The sequence below is a fragment of the Leptodactylus fuscus genome, chromosome 10 (assembly GCF_031893055.1).
Source record: "Leptodactylus fuscus isolate aLepFus1 chromosome 10, aLepFus1.hap2, whole genome shotgun sequence".
NCBI classification, from domain to species: domain Eukaryota; kingdom Metazoa; phylum Chordata; class Amphibia; order Anura; family Leptodactylidae; genus Leptodactylus; species Leptodactylus fuscus.
In genome coordinates this window covers 38,607,575-38,631,177 of record NC_134274.1, presented here as the reverse complement: position 1 = coordinate 38,631,177, position 23,603 = coordinate 38,607,575, and the positions used below count along the sequence as shown (strand labels likewise).

The 23,603-nt window shown below is 42.7% G+C and overlaps 1 protein-coding gene across 1 annotated transcript in view; it reads right to left on the bottom strand.

Moving 5' to 3' along the window:
* Positions 1-23,603, bottom strand: part of LOC142183157 (pulmonary surfactant-associated protein D-like) — a 48,896-nt gene that overhangs the window by 14,377 nt on the left and 10,916 nt on the right. The window contains exons 2-5 of the mRNA XM_075258100.1: positions 15,117-15,126; positions 14,405-14,526; positions 12,714-12,812; positions 10,629-10,694 (exon numbers count right to left, since the gene is read on the bottom strand). Of these exons, the coding sequence (XP_075114201.1) occupies positions 10,629-10,694; positions 12,714-12,812; positions 14,405-14,526; positions 15,117-15,126 (297 nt within the window). The remainder of the gene's footprint in view (positions 1-10,628; positions 10,695-12,713; positions 12,813-14,404; positions 14,527-15,116; positions 15,127-23,603) is intronic.

The following is a 23,603-nucleotide window of genomic DNA, read 5'->3' as shown; positions in this document are numbered from 1 at the left end:
CAACCATTTCTAGCTCTCTAAAGCCAACACAGCCAAAGTACTGTAAAAATGATAGCAACACATATGGAAAGTGTATGGTCGGCAGTAGCTACAAACTTCTTGTTTAACCATATGCTCTAGTGTCACTTTTTATGCTTTTTAAAATGAAAAATGTTCCAAAAATTTGCCTATTCTAGGGAATTATTAGTACAAACGATTTGTTATTTTAAATAAAAATAAGTGGCAGTGGGCCTGGATGAAAATTGATTAAAAACAAGACACCAAATATAATCTCTGTGTGGGACACCAACATGGTACTGCTCCTGTTTGGGAACAGATGCCACACCAACATGGTGATGGTATTGGATGAAACAATGCTGACAATGTGGCTGTGATGGATTCGGAACTAGGGTTGAGCGATCGGGATCGGGAAAGATCGGATCCTGATTGGCGATCAAGCAAATTTCACTAACGGGATCGTCTGGAAAATGATCAAAAATCGGATTTTGAAAAAGATCCTGAAATCTCAAGATCGGCTCAACCCTACTCGAAACATGAAGATTAGTTGAATTGTGCTCCCTCGCTGGCAGCAAATTAAATCAAATCAAATCAAATAGGCTTTATTGGCATGTCCAAATGGATATTTGGCATTGCCAAAGCTAGTAAAGTGTGTGTGGGGGGGAGTTGGAGTCGATGGGGAGAGTATGGGTGGGGTGGGGTGGCTGATTTGGGGTATAACAGTCCATGGAGTCTCATCTTCCTCTTAGTTGGTGACAGCTGTATGGTGGGGGGGGGGGTGATTTTGGGTATAACAGTCCGTGGAGTCTCATCTTCCTCTTAGTTGGTGACCGCTATATGGGGAGATGCTGTAATCTTGTAGTTGAAACCTCGCTGCCGTAGAGAAGGATCGATGACTGCGTCAAATATCTTCAGTCAGACCCTCACCGGTGGTTTGAGGTGGTACAGTTGTCTTCTGATGGCGTAGAAGGTTCTGCAGGCTTTTGCTTTCAGGGTTTCTATTGCTGCTTTGAAGCTTCCTGATTGGCTGAGCTCCAGCCCCAGGTAGGTGTAGCTGTTGGTTTTCTTTCAGTGTGGGGCTGTTCAGTGTGAATTGTGGGGTGGGGGCTTTGCTGTGGCCCTTCTTCTTAAATACCATGACTTTGGTCTTCTTGTAGTTGATGGGTAGAGCCCATGTGGTGCTGAATTTTTCCAGCACTGACAGGATTTCTTGGAGGTCTTTCTCGGTGGGGACAGGAGTAGGAGGTCGTCAGCGTATAGCAGGAACTTCACCTCCGATTGTTCAGGGTGAAACCTGGGGTTGGTGAGGCCTCCAGGGCTGTAGCCAGTTCATTGATGTAGATGTTGAAGAGCGTTGGGCTCAGGCTACAGCCTTGTCTGACCCCTCGGGCCTGTTGGAAGTATGCTGTCCTTTTCCCATTCACCTTCACACTGCACTGGTTTCCGGTATAGGAGCTCTTGATGACGTCATACGTTCTTCCTCCTATTCCACTCTCTAGAAGTTTCAGGAGCAGGCCTGGGTGCCATACTGAATCAAACGCCTTCTTAAAGTCCATGAAGCAGGTGAATATCTTGCCTCTTCTGGTGTTGTGGACGTGCGGCTGCATATGGAATTGCAGGCTGAGGACAAGCTTCACTGAATACTATAAGATGTTCATTGGCCCCAACCCATCAGCCAGCTTACGACTGGGAGGAGTGTGCACTAGGATCAGGGTCTGAGCAGCATGGTGCTATGAAAATCTTGCCACTACATCAATCTTCTCCTGGGATTTTTTTGGGCAGTCAATTAAAATTGTTCCTGATGATGCTGTAATCATATAAATGCGTTAGCTTATTACCCTAACATGTTCAAATGCAGGGTATCTGACAGTCTTAGGCAATTAGGAAAATAGCTGTATCTCATATGCTCACACTATCCACCTGCATACATAACTAGCAATGCCTTTTAGCATTAACATTAACAATTGCAATCCTTTGTTCGAGTATTGGAGGGATTTCAAGGTCACACTGAGCCCCAATTCAAATCGGTACTGATATCTTTCTAAAGAAAAAGTAAGTAACCAAGAACAATGGCCTTGCTTCTTGTGCAGACTTTACTAAGAAATCGATTTGTTGACAAAGATAAAAACAATAATATAGTTTCATAACCTGAAACCTGGCCCCTTGCCATATGATAGCTTTAGATACTGTAGAAGTAGCATGAGGTTAATTTCAAAAGAAATTCATATTGAAAAACATTTCTGAGACATTGGGAACTTGGCGCTAAAACTTGTGAACTTGTTTAAACATTTACATCTCTTATAGTAACAAAGTAGATGAGGTTGTATGAACAAACAGGTACATAAAGTCCAACCTATTAGGGCTCATTCACACGGGGCAAGAGGATGCCGAATCCACCTCAAAATCTGCCCCCTCACAATAGAGGTCTTTTTTGCGCTAGTGGTTTGTTCCACATAGGGGCTTAGCCTAAGACCGGGGCCCCACTTTGCAAAAAAGCAGCATTTTGGACAGAATGGAAATGCCACGTTTTACAGTACCTGTAACGTGGGTAGGATTCTGGTGCTATCCACACACTGCAGAAAAAAATATGCAATAGAAAAGTTGCACTTTCAAAATCACTAGAATTTTTTAAATTTGCAACATGTTAGCAATACCTATGGAAATAGATCTAGGTATAATAGGTGCAGAAAGTCTGCAGATTAAAATGCTGTGGAAATAAAATGCAATACATTCCTGCTGCGGTCTTGTCTTGTTTTGCTATGACGTGCTACGTGGGGCCTTAGTCTAAGGCTGGGGCCCCACACTGCGGAAACGCAGCTTTTTTTGTTGCAGATTTTGTTGCGGTTTTTTAAACCAAAGCCAGGAGTGGATTGAGCAGAAGGTAGAAGTAGAAGAACTTCCGGTATATTTCTCATTCCTTATGTAACTATTCTTGGCTTTGGATAAAAAAAAAAAATGCAACAAAATCTGAAACAAAAAAAGCTGCGTTTCCGCAACGTGGGGCCTCAGCCGAAAGGGGTTTTCTGGTATCCAGACATAGGTGGAGAAGTCATGGAAGTCGGCTAGTATTTCTTCTTGGTCATATCAGGTAATCTTCAATTCTGTCTTCCAGATGGTGAGATACAAAGGCTTAATGGTATTGACTGGACATAAGAAGTTATCATTTCCTTGTTGAGCAAGACTTAACTATCATAATTTCCTTGAATTGGCAGAATGGCCTATCTAAGGTGTATTTACGAAGGAAGTTGGGTATAGAAGCATCATATTGAGAGAGATGCAAATTTTTCACATTAGTATGTGACGTGCCTGGGTAGATTATTACTGTCAAGACTAGGGTTGAGCCGATCTTGAGATTTCAAGATCGATTTTAAAATCCGATTTCCGATCATTTTCCAGCCGATCTCGATCCCGATCTCGATCGTGAAATTTATTCGATCGCCGATCGGAATCCGATCTTTTTCGATCCCGATCTTCAACCCTAGTCAATGCTTTTCTATAGGAAAAGTCACTTTTGGGGTTGAGCCGATCTTGAGATGACCTCCGATCTCGATTCCACTGGAAATGATCGGGTCGGAATTCCAATCTTGATCGTGAAATTTACTCGCTCGCCGATCGGAATCCGATCTTTTCCGATCCCGATCGCTCAACCCTAGTCAAGACACTGTTGAGGTAGTGACCTCCGCCAGAATACGGGTCACTTCCAGTGGTCAGTCACCTGCTCCAAATCAATCATGCATGTGCGCGCTGACAAAGATAAACACTGACGTTGATGCAGTTTCAATCTCAGTCCATGCAACTGGGCGCTCACACAGTACTGAGGTTTATTGAGGAAGTTACAGCTTTTATACAGGAATGCAAGAAAGATAAGATAACGGCAGGCTGTAAGCATATACGTCTTGTATCCGAATACACTGGCGATCAGTCATTGGCTCTTAAATTTCAACATCTCTTAGCTTTCGATTTCCCGAGAAATGATACTGTCTTTCTTGTAAACCACATGACGATCATGTGCATCAGCATCTGGGTGCGGTACTGGATACAGGCGCCATCTTAATGTATAAACGTTGCACAAAGAAAAATATAATTTCTTATGCAGTATAAAGCATGTATAAAAATAAGAATGGACATGGTCTACCTTCACAACACTACCTGTCTGCACATAATTCTCTCAGCGGGTTGGGTGATATTGAGTTCCAAAAGTCTCTCTGCATACTTGTACTGATCTTGCAATTGTGGGATTAGTCCAGCTGGCATGTTCAGGGAAAGCTGAGGGTCCATTCACACAAAGGAAAATGGTGCTGAATTTGGTGCAAAATTTTCAGCACTGAAAAAAAAAAAGCCTCCAATTGATTTCAATGGGTTCTGCTAGCTTTTTTTTTTCCACTAGTGGAAAAGTCTAGTCTAGTCTACTGTCTTTTCTCTTAGAACTGTAATAGATCAGATTGCACGAAATTGATCTGTGAAAGTTTGCTACCAACCGAGCAATTTGGCTCAATATATTATCTATTTTTGCCTGTTTTTGCTTCATGATTTTGGTGACAGGAGAATTCCAAGGATGTATGTGAGAGCCGGACCGCTTCAGCAGAGGTTTCAGCATCCTTCGGTTCATCAATGTCAAAGGTATGATATCTTGGAAGAACTATAAGGTAGAATTTCCATATTTAGTGTCTGGTTGTACCTGCCACCAGAATCTCAGCAGTATCGTAGCTAAAGATGAGGAAAAGGAGGACATCTCATCCCATGCAACTTCTACTGATTCAACCCTGAATCCGAACTGGGTAAGATCTGACTTTATGTTCCCGAGCTTTGAGAGGGACATGCTTTTAAGGTTTTCTTTTAGAGAATTTTCATTAATAATGATCTAGAGATGGGTGACAGAGAAGTTCCAGAGTTTTCTTCCTTGGCGAGTCTCTCGTTTTCATAGTCATCCATGGTATTTCCTAGAGTAACTACTGTTGGTGCCATCATGTAAGTACTTTTGTCTGTCTGCTGTTTGGCGAATTTGAGGGTACTGGGGGAGTTCCCAAATCTGTCTCTTCCAATCTTGACCATAATGGAACAGAAAAAGAAGCTGTGTTGCTGTTCCCAAAGTCTCTTTAAAGAAAACTTCAGGCTCAGACCTTCATCTAAATCGGCAGGAACTCAACTTGTTTTTGTGATATTAAGTCCAGTCGTTGCCCTCCAGTTTTGCAAAAAAAAAACATGGGTGGCCTGTTACCCATGTTTTAATGGTTGAATGTTGTTCAACATATTCAAAATGAATATACTATGGCTAGAGAAGTAGTTCGCTTACAATTTTGATGGAAAGGTAGAGTGGATGGGTTGGAGAACTCACTAGCATATTGACACGTTAATTGATCACCAACGGAACTCAAAACCAAATTTTCCCCACCAGAAGTGGCCACATACAACCCTTCTAATCCATCAGCTAGACCAGTGACTATTCACAGATATGCATCCACGGATGTGACTTAAGCAGCCAGGACTTGCCGTCGAGCAAGTGGCCCCTCCACCCCCCCTGTCCCCAACATCCATGCTTAGACATCAGCTCTCCTGACCCTCTGTTACAATAGCAATTAACTACCAAGCCAAGAATGAATCCACATCCCCCCTCCTCCTCACACATCCCGTATGACACTGTAAAGCAGCTACCCCAGCCAGGATAACCATAGAGGCTCTTGTAGTTCCGGGAAGTTCAATGAGTATGCCATGAGTCTCCTATACAAATTGGACTCTGGAACAATATCAATACCCCACACAAAGCTAGGCTGATCCCAAAGTCAAGGAGACCAACAACACTATCCTCTACCACCGCAGCCTCCACCACTGTACACAACCCCGAGTACCCCTTGGATTGGCATGGGTACCCTACACCAGACTATTAACAATCGAACTCCAAAAGGTGTTGGGATGAGACCATTGGTCCCCAAGGATGTGTTCAGGTCTAACAGAGAATGTAAGGCCTGAGAGGCTTCAAATTCAAAACTAGAACCAGAGTATTGAAGCTGCGGTATCTTCCATCATTATGGGTAATGTCTTAAGCAGTGCTTAAAGACAAAAAATTACTTTTTGGCCACAAGCATAAACGTTACATTTGGAGAGGTGTCAACAAGGCCTATGATGAAAGGAACACCATTCCTACTGCAAAGCATGGAGGTGGATCACCGATGATGTGGGATGTGTGAGCTTCAAAGGCACAGGAAACTTGGTCAAAGATGAAGAAAAGATGAATGCAGCACGTTATCAGCAAATACTGGAGGTAAATTTACACTCATCAGCCAGGAAGCTGCACATGGGATGTACTTGGACGTTACAACATGACAACGAACCAAAGCACAAGGCCAAGTCGATCTGTCACTGGATCCAACAGAAGAAAGTGAAGGTTCTGGAGCGGCCATCTCAGTCTCCTGACCTCAATATCATTGAGCCACTCTGGGGAGATCTGAAGCACGCAGGACATGGAAGACAGCCCAGGAATTTACGGGAACAAGAATAGGCAGCTTTACCATCTGAGAAAATAAAGAACCTCATCCACAACTACCCGGAAAGACTTCAAGCCATCATTGATGTTGGAGGGGGCAATACATGCTATTAACAACTGGGGTATGTAAACTTTTGAACAGGATCATTTTGATGTTTTTGGTTGACATTATGATTTAAAAAGAGAAAACATAGAATTTTGACAATAAATGGCTCCACCCAACCACTAACCATGAGTGAAGAAATTTTTTTTTAATCAAAAAAAGCCCCCCAAAAAACAAAATCTGCCAGAGTATGTAAACTTTTGAGCACAACTGTAAATGTATATTATAGTGGACCTGCTGTTGTTTTCCTAGTGCGTTGCTGTCACCTAGTGGATTCATAGTGTATACTGATATATGTGTATGAGTCATTGCTGTGATAAAAAGGATAATACATAGAGGCAGCAGTGTTTTGTTGGGTCTATGAAAACTCACTGTATTGGCTTGAGAAAGACTTTTGCATACCTCCCAACTTTTGAAGAACTGAAAGAGGGACCAAATGTGCGGCGCGCATAGCGCGGCGGCAAATTTAGCCCTGCCCACTTTCATGTTGACTCCGCCCATTCTCATTAATTTTTCATGTGCCCGCACACAGTATAATCCTCCTACAGTCACCCGTAAATTATATGTCCCCCCCTCTATCTCTCCCCCAGCTTCATATACACCCTTCATCTGCCCCAGTTTCATGTCCCCCCCTTCATCTCTGCCCCCCGTTTCATGTCCCCTCCATCTCTGTCCCCAGATTCATGTCCCCCCATCTCTGCCCCCAGATTCAAGTCCTCTCCATCTCTGCCTCCAGATTCATGTCCCCCCATCTCTGCCTCCAGATTCATGTCCCTTCATCTCTGCCCCCAGATTCATGTCTCCACATCTCTGCCCCCAGATTCAAGTCCTCTCCATCTCTGCCTCCAGATTCATGTCCCTTCATCTCTGCCCCCAGATTCATGTCTCCACATCTCTGCCCCCAGATTCAAGTCCTCTCCATCTCTGCCTCCAGATTCATGTCCCCCCATCTCTGCCTCCAGATTCATGTCTCCACATCTCTGCCCCCAGATTCATGTCTCCACATCTCTGCCCCCAGATTCATGTCTCCACATCTCTGCCCCCAGATTCATGTCCCTCCATCTCTTCCCCCAGTGTCATGCCGTTCTCTCCTTCATCTGCCCCCAGTTTCACGTTCCACCTCAGTGTACACATTACACTTACCTTCTCCTCGCTCTCCCGTCGCTCTCTCCGCGCCTCTCTCTCTCGCACACAGTTGTAGGCGTGATGTGACGTCATCACATCGCGCCTACACAGCCAGTAGCCGGGAGTGCAGCGGTGAAGCAAGGAGCTGAACTGTGACAGCTCCTTGCTTTAGCCACGTATGTGTTCAACTCAGATCTGCGTCCTCTGGACAAGTATGAATATTTGTGCAAGGCACTGTAGATACAGCATAGGTGGCCAACCAGAGTGAAGTGGGAGTAGCCAGCAACATACCAATGATTAACCCCACCCCACCCACTCTTCTGGGTGCGTTCACACGATGTAAAATGGAGCGCAAGCTGGCACGTATACTCGTGTCAGCATTCTGCGCGCTCAAAAAGATCCCATTGATTTCAATGGGAGTTACGAGCGTATACGCCGCGTTATTTTGCAAAATTACCAGCGCAAAATAACGCGGCGTATACGCTCGTAACTCCCATTGAAATCAATGGGATCTTTTTGAGCGCGCAAAATGCTGAAACACGTATATGTGCCAGCTTGCGCTCCATTTTACATTGTGTGAACGCACCCTCTGACTGTTGCTAAGGCTATGCTTCACTCCTGTCAATGCGGTCAAGAAGGATCACATGGGGCAACGGGGGGGCGTATTTTGGTCTTGATTTTGACGTGGGAAGCCGCGTCAGAATAGGACCAAAATACGCCTGCCGCCTAGTCAGGAGTGTGCTGCCGCTAGGTAGACGCCGCAGCTGAATCAGCTGCGGAATCCGCCTAGAGAAAGGGAGGCTATTGGTCTACACAAACCTCTATTGTGAGGGGGCGAATTATGACATGGATTCAGCACCAAAATCCACCCCCTCTTGCCCCATGTGAACAAGCCCTAAAGGAAATACGCTATATTAAAAATGAAAAATAATAACCAAATGATAAAACACACAAATAAGTTGCTTCATAACGAATATTTAATTAATGATTTTGTGAGTGATTTATGATTATTATTTGATTGACACTACATATAGAGCCATAGATGCTTACTGCTTATTTTTTCCTTTGTTGTTTTTTTTTTTTTTTTTGGGGGGGGGGGGAGTTTATCAGATAATCAAAATATATTTCTGATTAATATTCACAGATGATCAGACGATCAGAGGCATCGCAATTCTGATCATTCCAAGTTCCATAAAAATGCAATTCTGCACAGTCTTCCCCATAATAGTCATCTGGTTGTGCAGAAGCCCAGTTTGAATAACTTATTGTTTTGCCATCCAGATATCGGAAGGTCCCCTCAGTATCTATGTCATTTATACCCAGAAATGGGATAACGTTATACTGTGTGGCAATTTTTACAATAGCTTCGTTCTCCAGTGCATTTCGTGGTGTAGCCAATTGTCCTCCTGCATTGGCACAAACAGCTTTTGCATCTTTGTAGTTCGCCTGGTCACCTTTTGTAACATAGATCTTATCGCCAGCTGCTGCTACACCCTTTAGAAATGTTAAAGCTGAAATAAAGAGAATATAAATGTCATTTTATCCGATAAAGTGAAGGTTATTACTACATGATATAAATCTATATGATATAATTATTGTAAGATCTTCAAAAATACATGGTAGCAAGTTATACATAATATTACATAATACATATACATATACTAAATACATACATATAATACATAATACATATAATAAAATATATTACCCGCCTGAATATTAAACGCTATGGGAGTGGTTACAAAACTGACAACAAAAATTTGGACATAAGTCAAAACACAATTATGACATTTGTTTGGCTCTCCGGGTGTGAGGAAGCTTATGAGTATTTCCCCCAGGAAACCCATAATGCAGGGATCTCAAACTCAATTTACCCGGGGGCCACTGGAGGTAGAGTCTGGGTGAGGCTGGGCCGCATCAGGTTTTCCCAAAAAAATTTTTTTCTAAAAGTTGCCATATTCTGACAGCCGTAACTTTTTTATACTTCCGTGTATAGGGAGTCTTTTTTTTTTTTGCGGGGCGGGGTGTACTTTTTAGTTATACCATTTTGGGGAATTGCTATAGCTTTGATCATTTTTGATTCAAATTTTTATCAGAGGCAAAACAGTGAAAAAATGGCGGTTTGGCACTTTTGACTTTTTTTCCTACTACGGTGTTTACCGTACAGGAAAAATATTTGTATAGATTTGTAGAGAGGGCTTTTTCGGACACGGTGATATCAAACATGTATGTCACAGTATTCAACTACTTTTATATGTGTGCAGGCTGCATAGACCAGCCTGCAAAAGAAAGAGAAAGCAGACCGGCTGGGAGCCTTTACAAGGCTCCCGGCTGTCATGAAAACGTGACGGCGGCCCTGGAGCATGCTCCAGGCGCCGGCGATCACCAGAAAAATGGCGGCGCCCATACGCTGCCAGGGACCGATTGGAGAAATTGTCATTTCTTTTGCAGGCTGCATGGAGCAGCCTGCAAAAGAAAATCACTGCAGACTGGCCAGGGAACCTTTACAAGGCTCGCGGCTGTCATGCCAACGTGATGTCGGCCCTGGAGCATGCTCCAGGTGCCGGCGATCACCGGCAAAGTGGCCTAGGCGCCTGAGGGGTTAATGCCTCCGATCGGTGCGGGCACCGACTGGAGGCATTAGCACTGAGTTTCTACTGTGACAGTAGACACCTGGCAGCTATGGCGGCCGCCTGACTCCTGGGTGGCCGCCATAGCCAAAAACTATCGTCCCGAGGGCCACAGTTGGCCCGCGGGCCGCGAGTTTGAGACCCCTGCCATAATGGCACAGCACCCTGAATGATCATTGTAGCAAACATGTAGAAATGAACACACAGAACAAAAAAATTAAACACATATGTCTGCCATCTTACAGTACTTAGCCACATGATAGTATCGAGACCCGTCCTGGAGTAAACATACCTTTAGCATATTGCTCCAATTTTGATTCAAGAGTGCCGAGTCTTCTATTTAAAGATGTTATTTCAACTTTTAAGGCATAAAAAAAAAAAAATCACACAATACTTAGTAAGAGAATGTCATTTACATTTTGTATGAGAAACAAGTTATATTACTGTAATTGTATCATGTGAGATATTTTATAATCCTGTCTTAAACTATTCATATTGTTGAACTTCAGGTTGGATCAATCTGGTATAAATCATATGTACTATAGTATTACTTAAAGGGATATTCGAGTCAGAGCAAGGATACGGGTTAATTTGCTGATTGGGTCCCAGCAGTCGGCAGTTCATGTTTTAAGGTGGCAGGACAGACAGCGAGTGCCAACCTGAGTGCTATATTTTGGCTTTCCAGCAATCCCATTGGGATTAATCCTGCAATGTGCCTTGTATGTCATGCCAATTCATTCAAACCTGTGACGTAAAGCACAAGGGTTCTTCTGAATGGTGAAGGTCCCATCTATTGGATCTCCATGAGCAGCAAGTTACCCCATATCCTTTGGATAACAAGTAACTTATTCTGACTTGAATATTCCTTCAGCATATATTATCTTCCATGTAATATATGTATAGTGGGAGTAGAGTCTATAAGAGCAAGAATATGATAGACTTACTTATACTTTCTCAGGCTAAGGCCCTATGTAGTGAGCTGCAGCCAAGAAGTGCTACGCAAAAAACCACATCGCATTTTTTTCCCGCAGTGATTTTCGCAGTACGTCTATAGAGTTTAATTCTGCAGACTTTCTGCTTCAATTAAACCTATATGGAAAACGTTAGAATTTCCATAGGTATAATTGACGCTGCGATTTTAATACATGCAATGTATTTTTAGATTGCAGCATGTCTGCATGGGATATTTTTCAGAAAAAAAACAAACTAGAAAGTCTTAAAATGTGTCATTTAGAACAGTATCTAATACAGGATAATAAATCTGTGACATTCTTAGGCTACTTATTTTAGCTGTACACTACAATTTAGTTGGCTTAGTTTACACCAGAAAAATGTAGCACAATGTTGGTGCATGTTTGGCACGAAGTGTGACCCCTGGTTCACATTAGCGTACGTATTCCGTCCAGTTAGAGTCCACATGGAGACCCCCCTGAATGGAATACCAACGCAACTGCAAGCGCTTTGCAGTTAAAGCACACGGACCCCATAGACTATAATGGGATCCGTGTGCTTGCCGCGCACTGCCCGCATGAACAATTCTAATTCTAATGCTAATGTGAACCGACCCTGCTGGGGCAGAATGTATGTTCACTCAACTGGACTGTATGCAGATGTTAATAAAGAGCATTATAAAGTGGTGGTCATTGGGGAGTTTTATACTGTATCGGGCCACTGGGGAGCATACCACCATGCAGGGGCCACAGAAGGAGCACGGTAATGGCAAAGAGTGAATTTTATTATGTGCTGGGTGCAAAGTATAGGATGGTGTAGTTTTACTCATGCCTTTACTCAATGCAGTTGTGATGTGGTTACAATTGCATCAAAACTGCATTGGAAAAAAAATGCATTATCTGGTAGGGGTACCCCAAGTCCGAAAAGGTTGGGAAACACTGGTGCATTTGATGAGCAGAGTAGAAACAAAACATTAAATAACAAGTGGACATTATTTCTTATTTTAATTACCTCCCCACGAAATCCGCTAATTATACTCTGAGAGTCCAAAGAAATGCTCAGAGTAATTGTAGTTCTTTGGTGACAAAGCCCACAAATTACCATTAGGGGAGGGCAGGATTCTCACCACGGTGCTTACTTCGGTGAATAGTCAGACACACCCCGAAGGGTGCACATACTGATCCTTGATGACCATTGCTCTAGAATGTATCACTGAAAAATCCACATAAAAAACTATTCTATATATAACCACCTGTCTTTGGGTTCTTACTAGGACCTCATGTCTGTCTTTCCATTCAGCCTGTGTTCAGGCAAGTCCCTTTGTCATGTAATTGTCAGAAAGCAGATAATATAACACAAAAAATTCTGAAGAACAAAACTGTCTGTATCCTTAGAAGATTATTGTGCACTACTATCACTATGTTACCTGGATTTCCACTTTCTCCTTTTTCGCCTCTTGGACCTGCAGGTCCCCGTTCTCCTTGTGGTCCTGTTGGGCCGGCAATGCCTGGTAATCCAGGTGCTCCTGAAATAAATATATCAATAGGCTTAGAAGAGGACAAACATATCAAACATTTCATTCTGTCTTGCTTATCTCAGTGAGTGTAGGGACAATCCTTTCCTCTCTTCATATAGTGAATGTAAGTGGAGGGGTTGATTCTCCTCACAACCTGCACATTCATGTTTGCAAACTGTTGTTGTTTGCAAAGACTAAGGATTCTACAAGCCTCACAACTTGAAAAATCTTGTATTCTATGTCCTTGTATGTACTTCTGACTGCTTGTATGATTACAGACGGGATATTATTGACAGCAGCAGCTTTGCTGACTGTGCTCATAGGTTGTTTTTTTGATTGTTTCTTTAACTTTTTTTTTATCTGCTTAGCTGCATGTATTTGTCTTGGATTTACAGTCCAGTATTCCTGGATCTCTTATATTATGGTCACTTAGGCTTTTCTCAGCTATATGTTTGCAGTTGTATTGTTACTTATGGCAGAATGGCAGAATATAAAATCAGCCATGTATGGGGGAAGGGACACGATGCATCTTATTGTATCCCCCCCCCCCCCAACTCCTTCAGATTAGTACTTTTATTGTCAATGGAACCTTGGACAGATGACAGATGACACCAGATGAAACCAGGGAAACTGCTTCATTTTACTTAAAGGGGTATTCCCACGTCGCATACTCACCAGTTTTCACTGCTGTAAAATCTTCTTGCTTCCTGGTTTTTTGCATCATTTGGTGGGCGGGGTTTCACATGCAACCTTCCTCCCCCAAATTCTCATGTAGCTCCGCCCACCCATATTGGTCTATGAAGTACAGGCAGCAGCAACTCCATTCTGTGTTACATACAGAGACTGCCTGTCTCTGCCATAATGGTCACAAATGAGTTAGCTAGCCTGATAACTGGGAGAACAGAAGAAATGAAAGCAGGACCTAGGTCACGTGGTGTAGACACAGGAATAGGTAGAAACACAGGCTCGCTCCATGCACTTAGCCCCTCCTCCTTCCCCCCTGAGAGCAGCAGATACATCACTTGACTCATGAGCAGCTAAGTCAGAGCTGTGGCCACAATGAATTGAATAAAGTAAGATAGTCGACAAACAAAGCAGTTTTGCTGAAGCAATGTATTTAGGAAAAGTCTTACATTAACATTATCAAGCAGTATAGATAGGATCCTTGTGATGGGAATACCCCTTTAAATTGTCCTCCATTATATTTTTGCTTTTTTAGCCCATGTTTAAGCTTTAAGTCATATCTCTCAAGAAGAGGAGCAGCGGAAGTGACCTCCCGGTGTTCGGTGGAACATTTTGCACCCACGCCAGCTACTTTCTCTAGTATCATATAAAAATAACTATGTAAACATTATAAACATATTATGAAATGGTGACAAGGTGGCTCAGTGATTAGCACTGTAGCCTTGCAGCGCTGGAGTCCTGGGTTTGAATCCCACCAGGAACAACATCTGCAAGGAGTTTGTATGTTCTCCCCGTGTTTGTGTGGATTTCCTCCCATTCTACAAAAGACATACTGATAGGAAAAACAAATGTACATTGTGATCTATTTATGGGGCTCACAATCTACATTAAAAAATATATATTACGATGATATTCACCTCTGTCTCCTTTCTCGCCATTAAGACCATTGACCCCAGGTAGACCATCCTTTCCTGGAGGACATGTAAGTTTAGCGCAGGCACTCTTGGAGTCTGGACATATCTGTTTAGCAAATGACACGCTGAACAGAAGGAAGCAAAGAGCCAAAAGAGGACGCATTCTCCAAATCTTCTGTATCTGTAGAGGAATAGTGTCCATCAGATACTAGGATATGATACATCAGATACAGGTAAACTGTCTCGACTACAATTATTTAGGTATTGTGTGAAACTCATATTGGGAGTCTGATGGTCATCCTAGGAGTTTAAGTAGTAACATAGTATATATCAAGTTCTACCAAAGGGTGGGAAAGGGCATGAGTGATGGAAATAAGTATTCTATCCATATCTATAAGTATCAATGCTGTTTTGTTGAATCCTTTTTTGAAGCTGTCAGCTGTTGTCGCTGTGACCAGCTCGAGTTCCAAAGCTGTTAAGCTGAGTTCACACAGAGTTTTTTGGAGCGGTTTTTGACGCGGGAATCTGCCTCAGAGTCCGCTCCAAAAAACGCCTCCCGTGACTGGGTGCAGGTGCAGTGCACTGGCATGCAGTCGCAACATTCCTCTCCGGATTAGGCCGAAATGAATGGACTTAGTCGGGAGGGAGTGTCGTGCTGCGGATGTCTGCAGCTGATTCAGCCGTGGAATCTGCGGTAAGATAGGGCAGCTCTCACTTCTTACTTTCTGCGAGAGGGAAGAAACCGTTAGCGGACAAAAGAGGTGAATGGCTCCCATTGAAGTCAATGGGAGGCGTTTTTTTGGAGGCGGATTCCACGTCAAAATCCGGTCCAAAAAACTCTGTGTGAACTCAGCTTTAAGTTAAGTAGCTTTGTCACCTCTGGAGATTATAAACCTTTTTTCTCCAGACAGTGGGATCGCCTCTTCTCCGGATTAAACAGACTTAACTCTTTTAATCTCTCCTAACTCAGGTCCTTTAGGTCCCTTATTAATTTTGTTGCCCTTCCATTTAACCTTTTCCAAAGCTAGTACATCCATTCTATGAACTGGTATCCTTTAGGCTAAAGCCGCCCCACGTAACGAGCCACAGCCAAAAAGTGCTGTGGGGAAAACTTCAGATTAAATGCATTATGGTTTTTCCCACAGTGCTCTCACAGAAAGTGCACAGAGTTGCATGTTGTTATATAATCTATAATCTACAAGTGCAACCAGGTTGTTCTCCACTAGTGACTGCACTTACAACCTATGCCCTTACGACTGCCCTTACGACCTATGTTGCATGCTTGTAACCTATGTACATCCTCCATAGTCTGTCCTGTACTATATACCTTGTGTGTTCTAAAAAAATAGAAACAGTGCTATTAACACCACTAATAACAGAGGACCCAGCACTGAACCCTGGGGTACACCACTTATAATAGAGGACCCAGCACTGAACCCTGGGGTACAACACTAATAACAGAGGACCCAGCACTGAACCCTGGGGTATACCACTGATAACAGAGGACCCAGCACTGAATCCTGGGGTACACCACTTATAACAGAGGACCCAGCACTGAACCCTGGGGTACACCACTTATAACAGAGAACCCAGCACTGAACCCTGGGGTACACCACTAATAACAGAGGACCCAGCACTGAATCCTAGGGTACAACACTTATAACAGAGGACCCAGCACTGAACCCTGGGGTACTACACTAATAACAGAGGACCCAGCACTGAACCCTGGGGTACACCACTTATAACAGAGGACCCAGCACTGAGCCCTGGGGTACACTACTTATAACAGAGGACCCAGCACTGAATCCTAGAGTACAACACTTATAACAGAGGACCCAGCACTGAACCCTGGGGTACACTACTTATAACAGAGGACCCAGCACTGAACCCTGGAGTACACCACTTATAACAGAGGACCCAGCACTGAATCCTAGGGTACAACACTTATAACAGAGGACCCAGCACTGAACCCTGGGGTACGCCACTTATAACAGAGGACCCAGCACTGAACCCTGGGGTACTACACTAATAACAGAGGACCCAGCACTGAACCCTGGAGTACACCACTTATAACAGAGGACCCAGCACTGAACCCTGGGGTACACCACTAATAACAGAGGACCCAGCACTGAATCCTGGGGTACACCACTTATAACAGAGGACCCAGCACTGAGCCCTGGAGTACACCACCAATAACAGAGAACCCAGCACTGAACCCTGGAGTACACCACTAATAACAGAGGACCCAGCACTGAACCCTGGGGTACACCACTTATAATAGAGGACCCAGCACTGAACCCTGGGGTACACCACTTATAATAGAGGACCCAGAACTGACCCCCTGGGGTACACCACTTGTAACACAGAACCCAACACTGAACCCCGAGGTACACCACTTATAACAGAGGACCCAGCACTGAACCCTGGGGTACACCACTTATAACAGAGGACCCAGCACTGAACCCTGGGGTACACCACTAATAACAGAGGACCCAGCACTGAACCCTGGGGTACACCACTTATAAAAGAGGACCATTCTGAGCTGTCATTGAACTCAACTCTCTAGATACGATCCCTTAACTAGTTTTCAATCCCATTAAAAACTATAAATGTCATACACTAATGAAGCTATAACATATATAGCATGGTAGTTTTCTCATATCTTTTTTTTATTCTATCATCTTTCATAGCAAAACTGATCTATTAACTAATAACTTATCAATGAATTCTTTTCTGAATAACATTATGAATGGATAATATTTATATAAAATATAATGGACTTCAATATAAGAAAATAGACAAAAATACTTAAATACATAAATTACGTAAAAATTCAAATTGAAAAAATAGAAAAAAAAACCATAAATACTTAAATATAGAAATACTACTTTAAAAACTAAAGAAAAATGAAATCTTAAAAAGTCAGAATCTGTCTGTTGTATGAAGTTGTATAATCTCAGTTTCAGTAGATGATACATACCATTCCAGTTAAATGGAGGAGGAGAACATCAACCACTGGAGTTATAGAAATATTCCACACAGCTCTATATATACAGAAGTTTTTAAGGTTTCCTTATTTGCTTTTTAGATCATCCAATAACAGATAATGATTAGATATATAGATACAACCTATTCGGTAACACTTGGCAGTGAAACAAATATAAAGCAAACAAAGTATTTACAAAATTATATCGTTGAATTTATTTTGCAAAACTGCCAAGATATGTTCCTTATGTACTTACACAGTGGTAATTATTTATCAACAACCCCCCACCCCCCTACACATAGCCGGGAAATAGAGGTGTAATCTGGAATCAGAAGTGGCCACAAAGTAAAATGGAATCAGCATATCTATCTGGATTGGTCCCAGACTAATGTTTCTAACTTAACCTGTACCACTACTGCAGGTATATGCTTGTGTGACGTTGGCTAATTCTCTGATGCCTTTCTTCTCCCCCAATTCTGCATTTTGTGATGAACTTATTGCCTCATATTTTTACATTCATGGTTACTAGTTTTTGTTCTACTTCATTTAGACCTGTATCAAGTGGATCATATGTGTTTTGTTTATTTTGTCATGTGTTTAGTATCTCAATCGTCTTATGTCGGGTTTGCCTTACCCCTTGTTCACATCTGCGTTGGTATTCTTTCTAGGGAGAGTCTGCATGGGAAACCCCCCCGAATGCAATACCAAATGCAATTGCAAGTGGTGTGCAGTAAAGCACACGGACCCCATAGACTTTAGTGGGGTCCGTGTGCTTGCCACGTGCTGCCTGCACGTATCATGCGTACAGGAAAGTAGATTGTGAACTACTTTCCTGTCCACATGTTCTGTGTGGAGACCTGGAGGCAAACACACAGACCCCATTATAGTCTATGGTGCTTTTACTGCACAGCGCTTGCAATTGCGTTTGGTATTCCGTTCGGGGGGTTTCCCATAAGGACTCCCCCCAGACAGAATACCAACGCAGATGTGAACGAGGGGTTAAAGAGGTTGTGCAGGCTAAATTTTTTATTTTTTTAAATTAGACCAGGATATATTTATTTCTCCTTAATAGAGAAGAAATGTTCCCCCTGTCCAGCTCTAAAATTGGTAATATTACATGATCAGACCATGCCCCATACCAGCCACCAAGTTATATCCACAGGCCCTCATTTCCGTAACTGGAATCTTAACAGTCATATCCTCCAATCTAAACCTTAAGCAAATCAATTGAAACAACATCTCTGTAATGACATCATAACAAATAAGACTGAGAGACAAAACAAATTCTGCAGAAAACCTTACGTGAAAACCTAGTTAATAAGACAAACATATTGCAGGCCTGGGAAAGTCATACACATCCTCGTGGTGTGTATACATGTCTCATCTTATTGTAATTCAGGCCAGCTTTTTACACTATTTTACAGATAAGACAACACAAGGAGCACAATACATTGACCAGATTTTCAAGGTTTTGTAAAGTCTACAAATGGACAATCCAGGGTCTCTTAGCTGAGTCATGAAATCAGCCTATTGGAGAGGCAAATAAAAACATTTGGTCGGTCACATAACACTATTGTGTAACCCATTATCAACTTCTATCGACAATCTCTTCATACTCTGGAATGCTTATAAAGCAGTTATGAGAGTAATGTACATTAAGGCGACTTCTCTCCAAGATCCCCCTGTTAGAGCAGATCGGGGCCTCCGCTGTGCTGCGCTGAGGCTCCTGGTCCACTCTGTGTTCAGTGCCAAAATGGACTTATGGTCCCTCATGGAGGAGGGCCGGAACCTCCGCTTGACTCTGCAGGGGTTCCGGTCTCCCTCTAGTGATGGGACTTCTGTTTCCGGGGTCGGAGGGTCAGCGGCGGGGTCAGAATGAGACCTAAATAGCCTCTGGCCTGCCACTGGTTATTCGTTTTTCCATAGAATCAGCTCCATAGCATTCTCCTGCCTCCTGTCCCTGTTCTCCTAGTTACCTCCTTGTATGTGTATGACTCCTGGCTTGCTTTACAGACAACTTCTTCTTGAATCTCCTGACTTGACATTTACCTGACCTCCTGTGCATGACATTTGGCTTTTCTTGACCTCTCCGGTCTCCTGCTACTACATGACCTCCTATGCACCTCCTATGCACCGACTCGACTTGATTGACCTCACTTTGGCTTCCTCTGAAACCTACTTTGACCTCTAGATTACCTGCTTGCCCTGTACGTCCGTTTCTCCATGCTGACCTGCTCTCCTGAACTTCATTTAAAATCAAACTCTTTGGCAAGACACTCTATGTTCACAGATGGAAAAATGAAGAAAATCTTGAAAAGAACACTGTCCCTACTGTGAAACATGGAGGAGGCTCTGTTATGTTCTGGGGCTGCTTTACTGCATCTGGCACAGGGTGTCTTGAATCTGTGCAGGGTACAATGAAATCTCAAGACTATCAAGGGATTCTAGAGAGAAATATGCTTCTCAGTGTCAGGATAATGACCCAAAACACACAGCTAAAAACACCCAAGATCGGCTTAGAGGAAATGTTGGCTGCATATGCTCCCCCACTAGCTGCATATGGAATTGGAGGCTGAGGACAAGCTTCACTGAACACTATAAAAATGTTCATTGGCCTCAACTCACCAACCAGCTTACAACTGGGAAGAGCGTGGACTTTACAGGATCAGGGTCTGAGTAGCATGGTGCTATCTAAATCTTGCTAGCACATCATTCTGGTGTAGGATTTTTTTTTGGCAGTCAATGAAAGTTGTTGCTGATGATATTACAGCAGAAACGCATTAGCTTATTACCCTAACTTGTTAAAATGTAGGGTGTCTGACAGTCTTAGGCAATTAGGAATATACAGTGGGGCAAAAAAGTATTTAGTCAGTCACCAATAGTGCAAGTTCCACCACTTAAAAAGATGAGAGGCGTCTGTAATTTACATCATAGATAGACCTCAACTATGAGAGACAAAATGAGAAAACAAATCCAGAAAATCACATTGTCTGATTTTGTAAGAATTTATTTGCAAATTATGGTGGAAAATAAGTATTTGGTCACCTACAAACAATCAAGATTTCTGGCTCTCACAGACCTGTAACTTCTTCTTTAAGAGTCTCCTCTTTCCTCCACTCATTACCTGTAGTAATGGCACCTGTTTAAACTTGTTATCAGTATAAAAAGACACCTGTGCACACCCTCAAACAGTCAGACTCCAAACTCCACTATGGTGAAGACCAAAGAGCTGTCAAAGGACACCAGAAAGAAAATTGTAGCCCTGCACCAAGCTGGGAAGACTGAATCTGCAATAGGCAACCAGCTTGGATTGAAGAAATCAACTGTGGGAGCAATAATTAGAAAATGGAAGACATACAAGACCACTGATAATCTCCCTCGCTCTGGGGCTCCACGCAAAATCTCACTCCGTGGGGTCAAAATGATCACAAGAACGGTGAGCAAAAATCCCAGAACAATGCGGTAGGACCTAGTGAATGAACTGCAGAGAGCTGGGACCAATGTAACAAAGCCTACCATCAGTAACACACTACGCCGCCAGGGACTCAGATCCTGCAGTGCCAGACGTGTCCCACTGCTTAAGCCAGTACATGTCCGGGCCCGTCTGAAGTTTGCTAGAGAGCATTTGAATGATCCAGAAGAGTATTGGGAGAATGTCCTATGGTCTGATGAAACCAAACTGGAACTGTTTGGTAGAAAGACTGCTTTACGTGTTTGGAGGAAAAAGAATACTGAGTTGCACCCATCAAACACCATACCTACCGTAAAGCATGGGGGTGGAAACATCATGCTTTGGGGCTGTTTCTCTGCAAAGGGGCCAGGACGACTGATCCGGGGACATCAAAGAATGAATGGGGCCATGTATCGTGAGATTTTGAGTGCAAACCTCCTTCCATCAGCAAGGGCATTGAAGATGAAACGTGGCTGGGTCTTTCAACATGACAATGATCCAAAGCACACCGCCAGGGCAACGAAGGAGTGGCTTTGTAAGAAGCATTTCAAGGTCCTGGAGTGGCCTAGCAGTCTCCAGATCTCAACCCTATAGAAAACCTTTGGAGGGAGTTGAAAGTCCGTGTTGCCAAGCGACAGCCCCAAAACATCACTGCTCTAGAGGAGATCTGCATGGAGGAATGGGCCGACATACCAACAACAGTGTGTGCCAACCTTGTGAAGACTTACAGAAAACGTTTGACCTCTGTCATTGCCAACAAAGGATATATAACAAAGTATTGAGATGAAATTTTGTTACTGACCAAATACTTATTTTCCACCATAATTTGCAAATAAATTCTTACAAAATCAGAAAATGTGATTTTCTGGATTTGTTTTCTCATTTTGTCTCTCATAGTTGAGGTCTACCTATGATGTAAATTACAGACGCCTCATCTTTTTAAGTGGTGGAACTTGCACTATTGGTGACTGACTAAATACTTTTTTGCCCCACTGTAGTTGTATCCCATATGCTCACACCATCCACCTGCATACATACAGTCCTATGAAAAAGTTTGGGCATCCCTATTAATCTTAATCATTTTTAGTTCTAAATATTTTGGTGTTTGCAACAGCCATTTCAGTTTGATATATCTAATAACTGATGGACACAGTAATATTTCAGGATTGAAATGAGGTTTATTGTACTAACAGAAAATGTGCAATATGCATTAAACCAAAATTTGACCGGTGCAAAAATATGGGCACCTCAACAGAAAAGTGACATTAATATTTAGTAGATCCTCCTTTTGCAAAGATAACAGCCTCTAGTCGCTTCCTGTAGCTTTTAATCAGTTCCTGGATCCTGGATGAAGGTATTTTGGACCATTTCTTTCTACAAAACAATTCAAGTTCAGTTAAGTTTGATGGTCGCCGAACATGGACAGCCCGCTCTCAAATGATCTGAAAACAAAGATTGTTCAACATAGTTGTTCAGGGGAAGGATACAAAACGTTGTCTCAGAGATTTAACCTGTCAGTTTCCACTGTGAGGAACATAGTAAGGAAATGGAAGACCACAGGGACAGTTCTTGTTAAGCCCAGAAGTGGCAGGCCAAGAAAAATATCAGAAAGGCAGAGAAGAAGAATGGTGAGAACAGTCAAGGACAATCCACAGACGACCTCCAAAGAGCTGCAGCATCATCTTGCTGCAGATGGTGTCACTGTGCATCGGTCAACTATACAGCGCACTTTGCACAAATAGAAGCTGTATGGGAGAGTCATGAGAAAGAAGCCGTTTCTGCACGTACGCCACAAATAGAGTTGCCTGAGGTATGAAAAAGCACATTTGGACAAGGCAGCTTCATTTTGGAAACAAAAATTGAGTTGTTTGGTTATAAAAAAAGGCGTTATGCATGGCGTCCAAAAAGAAACAGCATTCCAAGAAAAACACATGCTACCCACTGTAAAATTTGGTGGAGGTTCCATCATGCTTTGGGGCTGTGTGGCCAATGCCGGCATCGGGAATCTTGTTAAAGTTGAGGGTCGCATGGATTCCACTCAGTATCAGCAGATTCTTGAGAATAATGTTCAAGAATCAGTGACGAAGTTGAAGTTACGCCGGGGATGGATATTTCAGCAAGACAATGATCCAAAACACCGCTCCAAATCCTCAGGCATTCATGCAGAGGAACAATTACAATGTTCTGGAATGGCCATCCCAGTCCCCAGACCTGAATATCATTGAACATCTGTGGGATGATTTGAAGCGGGCTGTCCATGCTCGGCGACCATCTAACTTAACTGAACTTGAATTGTTTGTCCAAAATACCTTCATCCAGGATCCAGGAACTGATTAAAAGCTACAGGAAGCGACTAGAGGCTGTTATCTTTGCAAAAGGAGGATGTACTAAATATTAATGTCACTTTTCTTTTGAGGTGCCCATACTTTTGCACTGGTCAAATTTTGGTTTAATGCATATTGCACATTTTCTGTTAGTACAATAAACCTCATTTCAATCCTGAAATATTACTGTGTCCATCAGTTATTAGATATATCAAACTGAAATGGCTGTTACAAACACCAAAATATTTAGAACTAAAAATGATTAAGATTAATAGGGGTGCCCAAACTTTTTCATAGGACTGTATCTGACAATGCCTTTTAGGGCTCATAGAACTGTATAAAATTTTAAGGTGGATTTTAATCATCTTTTTCAGGCAGTAATTTAGTTTATTGTTTATACACGACAAACATCTTTAACAATTGTAATCCTTTATTCAAGTA